General features: G+C 42.3%; 1 protein-coding gene across 2 annotated transcripts in view; it reads left to right on the top strand.

Annotated features, from left to right (window-relative positions):
* Nucleotides 1–16,808, top strand: part of LOC124776248 (protein FAM43A) — a 604,461-nt gene that overhangs the window by 265,370 nt on the left and 322,283 nt on the right. For both annotated transcript variants that reach the window (XM_047251115.1, XM_047251113.1), the window contains exon 3: nt 6,374–7,109. In XM_047251115.1, the coding sequence (XP_047107071.1) occupies nt 6,902–7,109 (208 nt within the window). In that variant the 5' untranslated portion in view covers nt 6,374–6,901. The remainder of the gene's footprint in view (nt 1–6,373; nt 7,110–16,808) is intronic.

Here is a 16,808-nt window from a genome sequence, read left to right as displayed (position 1 = left end):
TTCGAAATATCGTGAAAGTCTTTGAAAACTGAGCCGTAACTGATTTTTTACTTTTTCCATAATGGCCTTAGTTGCGACACACCGGTTTGGGTACATTAGGACCTCCACTTCTCTTACGATACCCGGTTCTTCACAGAGAGATCGCCTTCCACTTTATTGCTCATTCGGGTTTGCTTGGCCCCTCCGCCACCTAAGCACTATTGGATATGATGGTGCAATGCTGCTCTACACTCCCACCAACTAAGCACATATTGTTGCAGCGTTATTACCATTCGAAATCAGGATACGAATTACTGCACGATACTCTATTTTATCAATCGTTTTCTTCTATATATACATAACGACTTGCAGTTCGCACTTCAGTGCTTGCAGATGAATCATTGAAACACTTTCAACTTATTTCTCTACTGTTCCTCAGGACATGAGAAAAATTAACACTTACATCTTTCCATGCAAGCTCTGGCTTCTCTTACTTTATCACTATGATTACTGCTCCCTATATAGGTGGCAATGAACAAAGTATTTTCTCATTCTGATGAGAGAGCTGGAGATTGAAATTTCATGAAGAGATCTCGACGCATCGAGAAACGCCTTTGTTCTGATTACCAGTCCTGCTCACGTATCACATCCGTAACACACACTCCCCTTTTTCACAATAATGCAGAACTTCTTTCAACTTCTTAGAAGTCCTCCATCAGTTCTGTCAGGGAAGCAAACGATATCGCGCAGCAGTAAACCAGAAGAGAGCGTAATGTAAGCACTCTATTTAATAGATTTGCTGCATCTTCTAAGTGCTCTGCCAATAAAACGCAGTCCTTGGTTGGCGTTGGGCACAACACTATCTGTGTGATCGTTCCAATCTAAATTGTTCATAATTGTAATTCCTAGGTATTTAGCTGAATTCACAACCTTTAGATTTGTATGACTTATAGCGTAACAGAAATTTAGCGAGTTCCTCTCACTACTCATTTGTATGACTTCCCATTTTTCATTATTTAGTCAATTGCTGCTTTTCGCCCCATATAGATATCTTGTCGTTTTGCAGTTGGTTTTGATATTCTGTGTGCTTTACAAGACAGTAAACACTCTGCAACAGTCCATGAGGACTCCTCAGATTCTTCTAAATCGATTATATAGATTAGCAAAAGCAGAGGGTCTATAATACGTTCCTTGCGGACGCCAGACGTCATTTCTGTTTCACTAGATGACTTTCCGTCAGTTACTACGAACTGTGACGTTCCTGACACGAAATTACGAATCCAGTCGCGTAAGTGAGACGATACTACATCGGCGCGCAGTTTCATTAGAAGCGGCTTTTGAGGGACGGTGTCAAAAGCCTTTTTGGAAACATAGAAATATTGTGATCCTCTTGAACCCCTGTCGATAGCATTCTTTACTTCACGACAATAAAGAGCTAGTTGTTTCATAAGAACGATGTGTCCTGAATGTACGCTGGATGTGTGTCACAACATCGTTTTCGTCGTGATAATTCATCATGTTAGAACAGTATATGTTTCAAAATCCTACTGCAAATCAACATCAGAGATAGGGATCTGTAATAATTAATTATCAGATTACTCCTACTTCCGTTATTGAGTGTTGCTGTGACCTGTGTAATTTCCAGTCTTTAGATAAGGATCTTTAGTTACGCGAGCTGTTGTGTATCCGAAACACCTCGTGTTGGCAGCTCTTCTCGATTCGAATTCTGGGTCATTTACAGCGTCAAATTTGGTGAAGGAATTTCGCAAAACCATGTTCAGTAACATCCTTTTGGTGGCCCTATCAGCGGTAAAACTGCATTCCTATAGAACAGTAAAGTTATTGGTTCTGTTTTGCCGCTGGTGTACTTTACATACGACCAGAATCTCTTTGGAATTTCTGCTAAATTTCTACAGATAGTTGCAGTGTGAAAACTATTGAAAACACCTTACATTGAAGCCCAGACTAAGTTTCGAGCTTGTGTAAAACAGCGCCGATCTTGGACATTTTGCTTTCTTTTAAATCAGGTTTAATTTAGTCTCTTCATATGGTGCGCTACGATCCTGCGGCACGGAGATTTGGATTTTTGCCAGCCCTTAGCTCGAGAGGTGACTTTCCCGTAAGGCGGGGTCTCTAGGACCAAGATTTAAGGAGCAAACCATCTGAAACTTTTAAGTTACGTAATATTTATTTTTATAATTATTTAGATATTGTTTAAATACTTCCTGATCCTATTGCACTAAACAAAGGCAGCAGTATTTTACCTTTTATCACATATTTTCGTTCGGTTTTTTAAAATAGTAAACATAAACAAACTGTTAGACTACATTCTGTTAAATTATATTATCTTCGTAATAAGTAAATTCTCACCTAAAACTAAATTCCAGGGTTTAAACTTGCACAGGAAATTTCCCTAAATAAATACGAAACGAAACTCTGCTACATTGGCATTCAGTGCTGGGACCTACATTTGTCTTTGTCATTCACACATTTGATATTAACTAATGCTTTAAGTATTTTATTGGAGAAACAGAAAGATCCCTATAATAAGCGTTCTGAAGTTTATCTGAACGATCCTCCGCTAGCGGAACTGTGATCACTGGCTATTGCAAAATCGTCGCCCTTTTCGTCTATTTCTTGAGCTATATCACTGATTTATTTCTCCAACCACCGACTAATAATTTCGTCAAACTTAGGATCGTAAAAACTAACACGTTCCTGCGAAGAAATTTTGTATTACACTGAAGAAACAGGTGCATAGTTCACAAGGCGCTGTTTAGTAGACTCTCAACAAGTAACAAACAAGGTCATAGTGCAACCGACGACAAAACATTGTAAGGTCGGCAGTTCAAGTGGGTCAAGATGTTCGAAATTCTGAGAAAAATAGGGGTAAGCTATAGGGAAAGATGAGTACTGTACAATATGTACAAGAACCAAGAGTGGGAGACGAAGAACGAAGTGCTCGGATTAAAAAGGGTATTAGACAAGGATGTAATCTTTCGCCCTTACTGTTCAATACATACATCGAAGAAGTAATGGCGGATATAAAAGAGAGGTTCAAGAGTGGGATTAAAATTCAAGGTGAAAGGTTACCAATTATAAGATTCAAAGATGACTTTGTATCCTCAGTGAAAGTGAACAAGAATTACAGGATCTGTTAAATGAAGCGAACAGTCTAATGAGTGTAGAATATAGGTTGAGAGCAAATCGAAGAAAAACGAAAGTAATGAAGACAACGACAAACGTTAAATCAGGATTGGTGATCACAAAGTATGTGGTTACGGAATTGTGCTATCTAGGCAACATAATAACCAATGTCGGACTGGGCAAGGGGTGCATAAAAAGCAGACTAGCGCTGGCAAAAATGTCATTCCTGGCCAAGAGAAGTATACTAGTACCAGACATAGGCCTTAATTTGAGAGACAAATTTCTGAGAATGTACGTTTAGAGCACAGCATTGTATGGCAGCGAGACACCGACAGTGGGAGAGCTGGAACAGAGATAATCGAAGCATTTGAGATGGTGCCACAGGAGGAGGTTGAAAATTGGGTGGACTGATAAGGTAAGGAATGAGGTGGTTTTCCGGTGACTCGGCGAGGAAAGGAATATAAGGAAAACACTGACAAGAAGAAGAGACAGAATGATAGGACATACGTTCAGACACCGAGGAATAACTTCTGTGGTACTAGAGGGACCTGTAGAGAGTAAAAACTGTAGGAGGGGGCAGGGATTGGAATACATCCAGCAAAGAGGATGTAGGTTGCAAGTGCTCCTCTGAGCTGAGAGGGTTGGCACAGGAGAGGAATTTGTGGCGGGCTGCGTCAAATCAGCCAGAAAATTGATGACACAGGAAAAGAAAAACTTTCTAGAAATCTAAAAATGTGGAATGGATTTGAGATCCCCAGTCGACAGCACTCACTATTTCGTGTGAATAAAGAGCAAGTTATGTTTCATAAGAACGATATTTTATGAATCCTTGCTGGATCGTTTTTTTTTCCTGAGGTAATTCACAATATTCGAAGACAGTATATGTTCCAAAATATTGCTGCCGATCGACGTCAGTGATAGGGGTCTTTATTTCATTGGATTAGGCTACTCCTACTTCCTTCCTTGAGTACCCGTGTAACCTGTAACTCTCCATTCTTTAGGTACGGATCTTTCGTCGACCGACCGGTTGTATATGACTGCTAAATATGGAGCATTTTCAACTGCATACTCCGAAAGAAACCTAATTGATGTGTAATCTGTAACGCAAACCTTGCTTTGTTACGTGATTTTAGTTGCTTCGCTGCACTGCGGTTATCTGGCTCTCGATTACTGCCGGTAGGTGTTTTCGATTTGAATTCTGTGTCATTTATTGCATCATCTTTGGTGAAGGAATTCAGTCTCTTTAGTGGCATCGTCATTTGTAATACTAGCATTGCTATCGCGCAATGAAGGTATTTACTGTGTCTTGACGCTGGTGTACCTTACACACGACCAGAATCTCCTTGATTTTGTACCAGATTTCGAGACAGAGTTTCATTGTGGAAACTATTAAAATCACTTCGTCTCGAAGCCCACGCTAAATTTTGAGCTTCTGTCAAATTTCGCCAATCTTGGAGGTTTCGTGTTCTTTTAAATGTAGTTTTGTCTTGTCTCTTAATGTGGCGCGCTACGATATTGTAGTTCGGTAGTTCGAAAGTTTTCTAGGACTACAAACATTTGGATATTTGACGGCAGACGAAAACATTTAGGGATAGGTGGTCATGATTTTTTTCAAGTGCCAATATTAAACCGTAATAGAAAAACACGAGGAAATTAACATTTTTTTATATTCATAAAGAGCAAAATAGACTTTGTTCATGAAGTTAGGCCAAGTTTCAAACTAACTTTGAATTTTTTTTGTACCTTTCAACCCTTTGACATCTTGCTCGTGTGTCTGAGTTCGACGGCCAGACACGCAAGGGACAGATAGCAGCTGGCAAAACACTACAGAAACAGAGAGAAAATCATATTAAAAGAGTATGCAATAATCTTAACTTGTGATTGTTGCACGACTTGTTGCAAGTAAGTTTTGTAGCTGGCCGGAGTGGCCGAGCGGGTTCTAGGCGCTTCAGTCTGGAACCGCGCGACCACTACGGTCGCAGGTTCGAACCTGCCTCGGGCATGGATGTGTGTGATGTCCTTAGGTTAGTTAGGTTTAAGTAGTTCTAAATTCTAGGAGACTGATGACCTGCAATGTTACGTCCCATAGTGCTTAGAGCCATTTGAACCATTTTTGAGTTTTGTAAACAAAATTATAGGAAATTAAACAAGTCGTTCCTCATTGGCCAAACCCCCAAAATGTACCCATTGTAGTTTTTGGATCGCAATCGGTTTCTGTTTTTAGCTCTAGGGTTTTCCGGGGAATGTTAAACTCTGACTGAATGAATACCGTTTTTACTTTATTAATAGCAGTGTGAATTATTCTTCTCTCAATAGGCCAATCATGAGAACATACTTAGTTGGTATCTGTAAAAAAAATGAATTCCCATCAAAATTTAAAAAATGGAGTTTTATGGGGTGGATAACTATCCTAGAGATGGTGTGACCATCTCTCCCAATCGGCAGAGGAAGACTACCGTAGCGCGTCAAGGAACATGGTGGAAGAAAACGTAAAGTAAATAGTGACGGTATGCTGATAGAGCTATACAGCCTTGAAACGTAAGTTTCTGTAACTACTCAGTTTAACTTACGGGAAAGTATTGACATTCTGTATAATATTAAAGTGTATGAAAAAGTAAATCATGTAAACTACTTAATTTTTGTTGAAACGAGTATTTTTTAGGCAACACTCGGACGAATGTGGTTAAAGTTTTAAAGTTCTGTACCATGTCAAATGTTTTTACAAAGATTTTAGGGAGAGGATCTTAATTTGCTCACTGTGTGACAAGCTCGCCCATATTTTATGTAAGTGGCCAGCCAATGACAATTTCCTGTGGCATTCTTGTTGCTACGTTTTCCTTTTCCTTACGTTTTACTTTCTTATGTAGCATTTTTCTTCTTTTCCTGCTTTCTTTGCGTGTGTACTTGAATTTTATTAGGTCTGTCCACATTCGTTCCTTTTAATGTGTGTCAGGGCGCTGACGACCTCGACGTTGAGCGCCCATAAGCCCCAACACACACACACACACACACACACACACACACACACACACGAGTGTTAAGGAAAGCGTCAACGTCTCACTCGCGACAGACTCACTAGTAACTGAGCGGAAGCGGTGTACAGTAGTTAGTTGGAGAACCATAGCCGTTGGCCATCGCTCCCGTGTGGCTACTATCACTGTTTTACCCTTATTATGTAACTTTTAATTTCTGGATGTGGTAATAATTGAGACTTTGGGGCTGACACTGAGTTGGTGGTGCGTTGCAGGTGGAGAAGCGACGACGCAGAGGCAGGCAGCTCGCGCGGCCACAGCGAGGGCGGCGGCCGCACGCCTCGGGGCTCGAGCAGCGCTCGCCGGCGGACGACGCCGCGTTGTGCCGTGCCGGGCTGTTTCGTAAGGAGGGAAGCCGCGGCCCGTGGCTGCGTTGCGCAGCCGCCTCTGCCTATCACAGCCGCGTCCGCTCGCGCAAGCTCGCCTCGCCTCGCCTCTCCTCGCCTCTCCTCTCCTCGCAGTCTGCCCTGGAGGCGCTGTCCATCTGTGCAGTCCCACCAGGCTGCCTTCATCTAGTCATACTCTGCGTACCATGATATAGTTTCACGAGCAAACTTCCGCGTCTACGTTACTGTGCCGTGATAAAAATTTAAGTGCGCGAGTTGGTTATTTATATCGTACTGCAGTGCGGGCAAGTGGAGTAATAAACTCTTATCAGTTTTCGTATAAGAAACAGCGCTAGTGGACGGTGTGTGTGGCTCAGTGATGCGTGTGCGATGTAGCGGCCAGGCGTAGAGACCACCATGCACAAGCAGAGCGACGGGCAGCAAGAGGAGGTGGCCGAGGGCAACAGCGGCGGCGGGGGCGGCAAGCACTTCCGGGAGCGCACGCTGCGGACCATCAAGCAGTCGCTGGGGAAGCTGTGGAAGCGGCGCTCCGTTACCATCACAGAGTACGACCCCACCTACAAGGTGGCCTACCTGGGCAACGTGCTCACCGGCTGGGCCAAAGGTCAGTACGCTGCAAGCGGCAGTTAGTCGCTAGCGCACATACCTACGCTCCTACACCTGACATTCTCAGATGTCCCGATGCTTACTACCATTCTGTTCAGCTACGCTATGTTAATCATCGCTACCTTTAGCGTCATACTCGGCAAACCACATACTATCCACACTTGTCTACCCGAGTGCCGAGTGTGTGTGTGTGTGTGTGTGTGTGTGTGTGTGTAAGAGGAAAAAAAGAGAGGAAGTTTTAGCTATTTAGTTAGGTGTTCCATAGATCATTTGATCAATTCTTTTATCGAAATAATGTAGAACGAGTATGTACACACTGATCAGCCAGAACATTATGAACACCTACCTAATATCCGGTATGTCTACTTTTGGAACGGATAACAGCGGCGACGCCTCGTGGCGTGGGAGCAATGAGGACTTCGTAGGTCGCTGGCACTACATTTGCACACACAAGTCCACCAATTCCCGTGAGTTCCGGGCTGTGGGCGATGAGCTATGACAGCACGGTCAATCGCATCCCAGAGATGTTCTATCGCGTTCAGATTTGGCGAGTGGGGGTGCCAGCACATCAATTTGAACTCGTCATTGTGTTCCTCGAACCGCTCCGTCACTCTCCTGGCCTTGTGACATTGTGCATTATCTTGTTAAAAAATGCCACTTCCATTGTGAAACATCATCGTCATGAAGAGGTGTGCGTGGTCTGCAACCAAAGTACGATACTCCTCGGCCGACATGGTGCCTTGCACGAGCTCCACTGGACCGATGATTGTCCACGTGAATGTTCCCCAGAGCATAATGGAGGAGCCACCAGCTTGTCTCCGTCCCGCAGTACAGGTGTCAAGGGGCTGCTCTCGTAGAAGACGACGAATTCGCGTCCTTCCATCCGCCTGATGAAGGTATCGGGATTCATGGCGCCATGCAACGCTTGTCACTGCGACAACGTCCAGTACCGATGGTAACATGACCATTTCAGTCATAGTAGCCGATGTCGTGGTGTTAACATTGGCACATGCATGGGTCGTCGACTGCGGAGGGTCCGCAGCTCGTGGTCGTGCGGTAGCGTTCTCGCTTCCCGCGCCCGGGTTCCCGGGTTCGATTCCCGGCGGGGTCAGGGATTTTCTCTGCCTCGTGATGACTGGGTGTTGTGTGATGTCCTTAGGTTAGTTAGGTTTAAGTAGTTGACTGATGACCTCAGAAGTCCCATAGTGCTCAGAGCCATTTGAACCATTTTGACTGCGGAGGCGATTCGTTAGGAGTGTTCGGTGGGCTTTGTGTTCACACACACTTGTACTCTGCTCAACATTATAGTCTGCTTTCAGTTCCGCCACGGTTTGCTGCCTATTCTGTTTTACATAGGTAATGATGTGTTTCCGCCCAACCCCCCCCCCCCGCCCCCCCCTCCGACGTCTGGACGTGGTTTCACCACTTGATGAAGACCCTCATCACAGCACTCCTCGAACATCCAAGTCTTGCATTTCCGGAATGCTCGTGCTCAACCTCTGGGTCATGACAATCTGCCCTCGGTCAAACTTGGATAGATCGCGCCGCTTCCCGATTCTACACACGGACAGCAAGCTCACTGCCATGTATCATATGTGTGTGTGTCTGACTAGTAGTCATTCCTCGCCAGGTGACGCTGCTATTGCCCACACTGGTTTATATCGATAGTAGGTTGGTGGTCATGATATTTTGTGACGGAGCAGTTAAACTGCCTAGCTACCTGAAGAGATATATACATGACGTCCGTGGGTGAACGCCTTGTATTATTCTTACTACTCGCTTTTGTGCAACAATATTATTTTGGAAGTGATGAATTAACCCAGAAAACTATTCTGTACGACATTATTGGATGGAAATATGCAAAATGTCAGGAGGTTGACACCTTTGTTTCCAAGATTGAGTATACGAAGAGCAAAAGTAGCCGAACTTAACTGTGTGAGAAGCTCAGTAATATGCTTCTTCCAGTTAAACTTTTCATCAATATATACATCCAATAATTTGGAGCATTCTATCCTACATACTGACTCTTGCCCATCTGCTACATCAGTTGATGGTATGGCTCTACTTATTGTACAGAACTGAATGTAGTGTGTGTTTTGCTAAATTTTGAAGAAAAAAAGTGTCCATCTTCAGGCAACCACTTAACAGTTCTGTGGAAAGTTTCATTTACCGCCTCTCCACTCGCTTTCTCTCTAATGTGATTACTATAACCAATATCGTCTGCAAAAAGTACCAACTTTGCTTCTGGAATGTTAATGAAAGATCATTCACGTTTATAAGGAATGTGAGTGGAACAAAATTGAACCTTGCGGTGTGTGTGATATTTCCCCAGTCACGAAAATTTTATGTCTTCACGACATTGTCCAAATTATTCACCACAACGTTTTGCATTCTGTTTGTCAAGTGTGATTCAAACCGGCTATACGTAAAGCCATCAGTTCCATACAACCTGAGTTTTTCTAAGAGCACATCATAATATACGCAGTTAAACGCCTTGAAAAGATCACAAAAAATACCAAGCAGCGATACATTATTATTTAAGGCTTGTACTGTTTGATGAGTGAATACATAAACGGTATTCTCAGTGGAGCAATCTTCCTGGGATCCAAACTGGAATATGCGAAGTAAACAGTTTCCACTTAAATGTGTGACTACTCTTGAGTACATTCTTCTTCTTCTTCAGTAGCTCTACAGCCCTTGGTGAGCCTTGGCTTCTTCAAAAATCTTCCTCCACACTTCTCGGTTATTTGCTGCTCTTTTCCACCCCCGGACTCCCATATTGGTGATATCCATTATTACCTCATCGATCCATCTTCTTCTAGGTCTCCCTTTTCGCCTAACTGAATGGATCATACCTTTCATCATTTTCTTTGGAATTCTATCCTCTGCCATTCTCTCCAAGTGTCCTAGCCATCGTATTCGCTGTGATTTCACAAATTTTACTATGTCCCTGCCTTATATTAACTCTTGTAATTCGGCATTGTAGCGTATTCTCCAGCCTTCTTCCTCCGTTATTGGCCCATAGATTTTGCGTAGTATTTTCCGCTCAATGCTTCTTAGAGCATTTTTATCGTGTTCTGTCAACGTCCATACCTCTGAGCCGTATGTGATAACTGGGCGGACTAGGGAATTATGTACTAGCAGTTTAATTTTTCTTGTAACAAGGCTATTTTTGAAAAGCTGCATATTTGCAAAGTAAGCTCTGTTTCCTGCTTGTATTCTTTCTCTTATAGCCTTTCCAATACTGTTATCATTTGTTATTAGGGCTTCCAAGTAATTAATAGAGGACACTCCATTGAAGCATTTCCCATTGATGTTTAGGTTTTTAGGGGTTCTTCTGGCCTCAGATTGTGACATTACCATATATTGTGTTTTGTTTTCATTTACTATGAGGCCAATTTTTAAGGCTTCTGTTTCCATTGCCCGGTATGTTTCTAGGAGTGTATTGGTATTTCTTCCTACTGTAGCAATGTCATCAGCGTATGCACAGATCTGGCTAGTTTTCATAAATATGGTGCCTCTTTTGTTGATTTTATTTACTGCACTATGCAGGGCTATGTTGAATAGGACAGTGGAGAGACGATCCCCTTGCTTCACACCTTTATTAAAGTCAAAGCTATCACTTGTTCTGCTAAGGACCTTTACTTTTGGTCTTGTCTCTGTCATTGTCATTCTGATTAGTCTTATTAATTTAGCACATATTCCAACTTCTTTCAGTACTCTGTATAGTTCTTGCCGATTTATGCTGTCAAAGGCTTGTTTGAAATCGATGAATAAGAAATGCAGATCTATATCATATTCATAGAACTTTTCCATCATTTGCCTTATCACAAACATTTGATCAGTTGTTCCTCTGCCCGGTCGAAAGCCACACTGATATTCCCCTAGTATGCCTTCTGCACACTTCCGTATCCTTTCGTTTAATATACTTGTGAAGATCTTATAAGCTGTACTTAGGAGTGTTACACCTCTATAGTTTTCACATGCTGTTCTGTCCCCTTTCTTATAAATGGGGACTATTATTCCAATTTTCCAATTATCTGGCATAGTTTCTGTTTCCCATATATCTGATATTGGTGTGTGCAGTTCATTTATTACAGCCTCACCACCAGTTTTTATTAATTCAGCAATTATGCTGTCTTCCCCAGGGGCTCGATTGTTTTTTGACTTGTGCACAGCCTGGGAGATCTCTTGTAGTGTTGGCTTTCTTGCCTCATTGGTTTCGTTGTCTACTTCCAGCTCCACTCTTCCCTCCTGTGCAGAGGTCTCTTCATCTTCTAGGCTGGTGCTTAGTGTATCTTTGAAATACTCTGCCCATCTTCCCACTATCTGTTCTTCCTCCCTTATCATTTTCCCATCTTTACTGGAGCAGGCTGTTGTTTTTGGTTGGAATCTATTCTTCATTTTGCCTATGGCATGATAGAACGTTCTTATTTCACTCTGATCCTTTAGTTCTTCTAGTTCTTGAAATTTCTTCTTATTCCACTCTCTTTTCTTTCTCTTGCACAGTCTGTTAGCTCTTCTCCTTAATTCTTTATATTGTTCCACATTATTTCTGGTTTCTCTCTGTAGCACTTTTGTTCTTGCCCTGTTCTTTTCCTCTATTGCTGACCTGCAATCTTCATCAAACCACTCCTGGGTTCTTCTGTTCCTTCTTATGCCTATTATTTCCTCTGCAGCATCCTTAATGGCTTTTTCAAACCTGTTCCACCTTTCATCTACTCCTACTGTGGTCTCTTCATTGCTCAACTATCTGCTTAGTGTTACTTGGTATTTTTTTACTTCATCAGGGATGTTCAGTTTGTCTGTATTCCATTTCATCATCTTTCCCATTCTGTTGCCCTTTGTTAGTGACAGTTTCTCTCTCAAGACTGATTTTATCAAAAAGTGGTCTGAATCACAGTTTGGTCCTCTGCAGCTCCGTACGTCCGTAACTGACGTGGAGTGGCGTGCGATCACTAAAATATGGTCAATCTGATTGACTACTCCATTGGCTGCAGGCTTCTAAGTACCCAGATGGATCCTTTTATGTGGAAAGCAGGTACTTTTAATAATCATATTATTCCTTGCTGCGAATTGGCGTAGTAAGTCTCCATTCTCATTGTTTTCTTCATGTAGTGAATATTTTCCAGAAACTCCATACGGATGTTCATTCGTCCCTATTTTTGCATTAAAATCTCCTATTACTAGCATCAGGTCATATTTAGGTACTGCACAGCATACTTTTCCAAGTCTTCGTAGAACTGTACATTACTTTTTCGAATATTTTGGAAAACGATGTCAGTAATAGATAATTATTTAAGACTGTCTTATCTTTCTCATGAAGTGGTTTCACAACTGCATGGTGATTCAGCATCATTCCCATGAGTCTGTTGATACCATCCAGAAATTTGAATTTCGAAACTTCGTGCAACACATTTTGTGCACTTGTCGTCTAACACAAAGGAGACCTGTTGCCACCACGTAGACTGCAAGTGTACGAAATGTGTTAGACGAATGTTCGAAATTCAGATTATTTGGATAGCATCAACAGACTCATGGGAACCATGCTGAATCACTACTACATGTGTCTTCTTTTGCTGAATCTGGTATGATGATATACTGGCAGGCAATAATTATAGCAGTACAGAGAATGTCAGACAGCCACATAAACAGCAATATGTAATACTAGGAGATTAAACGAACCCACTGAAGATCGAGAAACTTCTCCGAAACATTTGGGCATTAAAACAAGGAGAATGGTGTTTCCTCACAGCAGAACATTTCTATATTGTATAATAATATATATAATAATAAAAGAAGTGAGACAAGGGTAGTGTTCAATACAGCGGATGTATCGCGCACAACTGTACACTCATTTCAAATGTGTCTGTAATGAATTTCATCTTACATTTTCGTCTGATTTCTGAGGAAACGTGTAATTCTGCCTGGGCAAGAAGTATAGAAAAAGTCGTAGGCAATGATTTACAATTATGGATGTGAAAATGGAACAAGCCCTTTTTACGTTTGTAATAGGTTAAGTAAGAGGGGAGATCCAATAAGAACCGGAATTGTCCCACCTCGGTTACACGACTCGCAAACATTTAGAAAAATGTTCGCACACTTTAGCTTGAATATCAATAGACGCAAACGACTGGTGTACATAGTTCTCGTCCCGGATGGGATGGTGGTGAGGGTAGGGAGAAGGGAGGGGTGAATGGGGGTGGGGTCAGGAAGCGACAGGAAAGCCGTCTGGTCACCCTCTACCACTGACATTACTAAATCGAGATTCATATGCCGACTCGGTGAAGATACCGGATAAATACCAGGAAAAATGATGTACTGCAAGGACACATTTGTATTTATTAACTATTCGTCTTTTTGTTTGTATTTAAATCCCTCATTTTATTGAGGAACAGTACTCACTGTGTGTGTGTGTGTGTGTGTGTGTGTGTGTGTGTGTGTGTGTGTGTGTCGTGGCTTCCGTCAGAGGGGGCGTGCGTGCCGACGTCAGACATGTTGGGGCCGTGCCGAGCATAACGGGCGTTCCGCTGGCCTGCATACTGCACGCTGCTGCATAACTCTGCCCCCGCCCTGACCTCGGGCCCTGCTATTCAGCGCGGCGCGACCCCTGGTATGCTGGTGGAGGCGGGGCGATCTGCAGGCGGCCTGCGTTACGCACCCTCTCCTCGTCTATAGTCCACACAGCTGTGATCGCCGCCTCAACATGATTCGAAACAACAACGGTAGGCAGGACCTCTTCCCTGGCCTCCCAGACAAATCAGGCAGTCACAGTAAGTCAGCAACAAATTGTGTATTGTACTCGACTCCGTCTGTGAACCTCTAAGGCGCACGAATACTCTGAGTTATGCCGCTCGATCAGAAGCAAGCAGGTTCAAGTTACGGTAGAGGTAGATATTCCCGTCATCCATATTTAGCTGGGAAGTGGAGTAGGAGGAAACATAGCGTGTAGCCTCTTTTGATAATTTTCTATCGTTTCCCGGAAGAAATAGTTCTTAATAAAGACATTATTATATGTTTAAGCAAGGTCCATTTTACCAGATGCAGTTATCTCACATAATGATAAAGTTTTTCTGAGTTTATTACGAAGTATTAAATACATTGCGAGATAAGTAGGCTACAAAATACATTAGTCGTAATTACAACAGAAGGTACAGGTTTTTAATGTAAAATCATTTATATAATTTCTCATTTTCACTGGCTGTTGACCTCCATGGCTGTGGAGTATATTACTTTATGTATTTTTATTTAAGGCAGTACACGTCTCGCATTTTCACCCAGCGTAATACGTTTTTGGGTCTTGAGTCAGCACATACTGAAAACATCGACAGCAAACTGCATGCTGCAGCTTCCTTTTGCAAAATAATTTTTTTGGCTGTTAAACTTAGCGAGATGTATATGTATTAATGATGTACTGCTGTTTAAGTGTATCTGCTTTCTACTGTGCTCGTTGCTATTCCGATTTTCGCCGCTACAAGTGTCGCACAAACACTGTTTCGCTTCTGTTTTGCGCAAAAACAACTAAGTATCCGTCACGTTGCCGACTGACTTCTTTGTCTATATCCGAAAATACGTCTATGATCAAAGACTACATTTTGCCTACAAGTTCTGCTATGGTCAAAGTCTATATTTTACTTACAGTTTCCGTTTGACTGGAAAGAACTGAAATTGTTCAACATGAATGCGCTGGGTATTTTATACGGTTATTTAATAAGAGCGTTAGTGATTGTTTAGCTTATATGGTATATTACATAAGATAAAAATAATATAGCACATTTATTGAAGAATTAATATCACCTTTTTCCTTCTTTCTTTTTGTCTCTCTCAGTCCGAAGGACAATTGTGAACAATAAAGATAGAACAACAGATCATCATTATGCGGACTATTTTATAAGCTGGATGGACTCACATAGGATTATATTTTTCATGACTGTGCTTAGTATATATAAAAACTTCCCATTTACAAAAGCGGCTAAGTGGCAAATACATTTGGTAACAGACTCATTTATGGAACGAGGAACTACCGTAAGGAAAAAATAATCATTAATTTCTAAAATATTGTAAAGTTTAATTCTTTTGAGACGATTGTATTTATGTACAGTACAATGTCCTCTTCAACGAGATAGAATTAGCAGCTTGGTGTGACTATTAATTTTAAAAGTTGAAGAAATTCCCAAATTTCATCCGCAGACGATTAAGGACGTTAGATTTGAACCAGAATAGCTCGGTTGAAACCAGCCAGCATTCTTTATGGACAATTGCAGTAAATTAGACACTCATATCGTAAAAGGAGGAAGTTGTGGCACAGCACGGAACTGCCTTTTTAACTGATTCGTTCCTTGTCTTGACGGAAACAGGAAAAAGAGCCCCACCATAATGAAAACACTCGTCCGGTTTATTTATTTACTGTACTTCCTTAACTCTTACTACGAAATAAGAATTAGTTTTGCCAATATGTATAGGGGGTGTTACAGAGAGAATTCTCACTAAAAGCGACCTGTCTTGAAAATATTTTCAGCGTCCATGTGAAAATCTTGAAGTCATCTGCTTTCACGCCTTCGACTTTTGAAGACAGAATATGTCTCTATCCCATCATCCCAGCAAAACTGAAGTATTCGCCAATGTTGTGATTGAATGTCGAATCCGTAACTGTGGAACTATTTCAAGTGACTCTTGCGAGTCACGTTCTCTGTTTTCCCCTTAATGCTTGGTTACTACTTTTTTCCTAATGTGATATTCCAAAGAGTTACTCCTAGGAGACTTCGCAGTATTTTGCCTGAGCTGCGAAATACGTATTCGGTTTTGCTAGTATTCCGCCCGCAGAAGTGAAACCTGTTGTAATCCACGTACTCTGTGAAACAACCAATGTGGCTGCTTGCAGTAATCCAGGAGCCTCCCGCAAAGGGTATGATCCCTCGATTTTGCTTCATCCTCACGACATATTTGCTGGCTCTGACGGGGAAGGTGGCCTGCCTTCAACCGATTGTGGTTTGGCTGAAATCAGCTCGCCGCCTTCTTCTTCCGCAGTCTACAGCGCGCACTGCTCCTGAGTCGCTTGCTGGGTGTGCCTGCTAAATACAGGGGGTGGACAAAAAAAGAAACACCAAAACATTACCACTCCTAATACGATGTAGGAAAATCTTTGACGTTCCTAGTAGCTTCCAGTCGTCTCGGCATGGATAAATGGACATCGTTTATGGTTCTCAAGGGAAATCTTCCTGCAAAATAGTGCCAAGCTCAGGTAACGATGATGGAGGTGGACACCGATCACTCACCCTTCGCTCCAACGCAGGTCATAAAGCCCCAATAATATTCAGATCTGAAACTTCCTGGCAGATTAAAACTGTGCCGAACCGAGACTCCAACTCGAGACCTTTGCCTTCGAGGGTCCCTAGTTCTGGAATATTCAGATCCGTTAAATGTGGAGGAGAGAAGCAACAATACATCCTCTCGCTCACAAAACCAGCCCTAAACGATGCGAGTTTTTTGTACAGGGACCGTATCTTCTTGAATCTCAGCATCACCATGGGGAAACAAACATTGTATAATGTGACCGACCCGATGAGCCAAAATGGCCACACAGTCCTCGGCAGTAATGCGATCTTGCAGAGTAACCATGGCACCCATGCAGTACCACGATATGGCCGCCCAAAACATCACCGAACCCCCGCCATGTTTTGCACTTGTGACGTAAACT

The sequence above is a fragment of the Schistocerca piceifrons genome, chromosome 2 (genome assembly GCF_021461385.2).
Source record: "Schistocerca piceifrons isolate TAMUIC-IGC-003096 chromosome 2, iqSchPice1.1, whole genome shotgun sequence".
Lineage (NCBI taxonomy): Eukaryota > Metazoa > Arthropoda > Insecta > Orthoptera > Acrididae > Schistocerca > Schistocerca piceifrons.
Note: the sequence above shows the minus strand (reverse complement) of the source record. Positions and strands in the feature narration are given on the sequence as shown.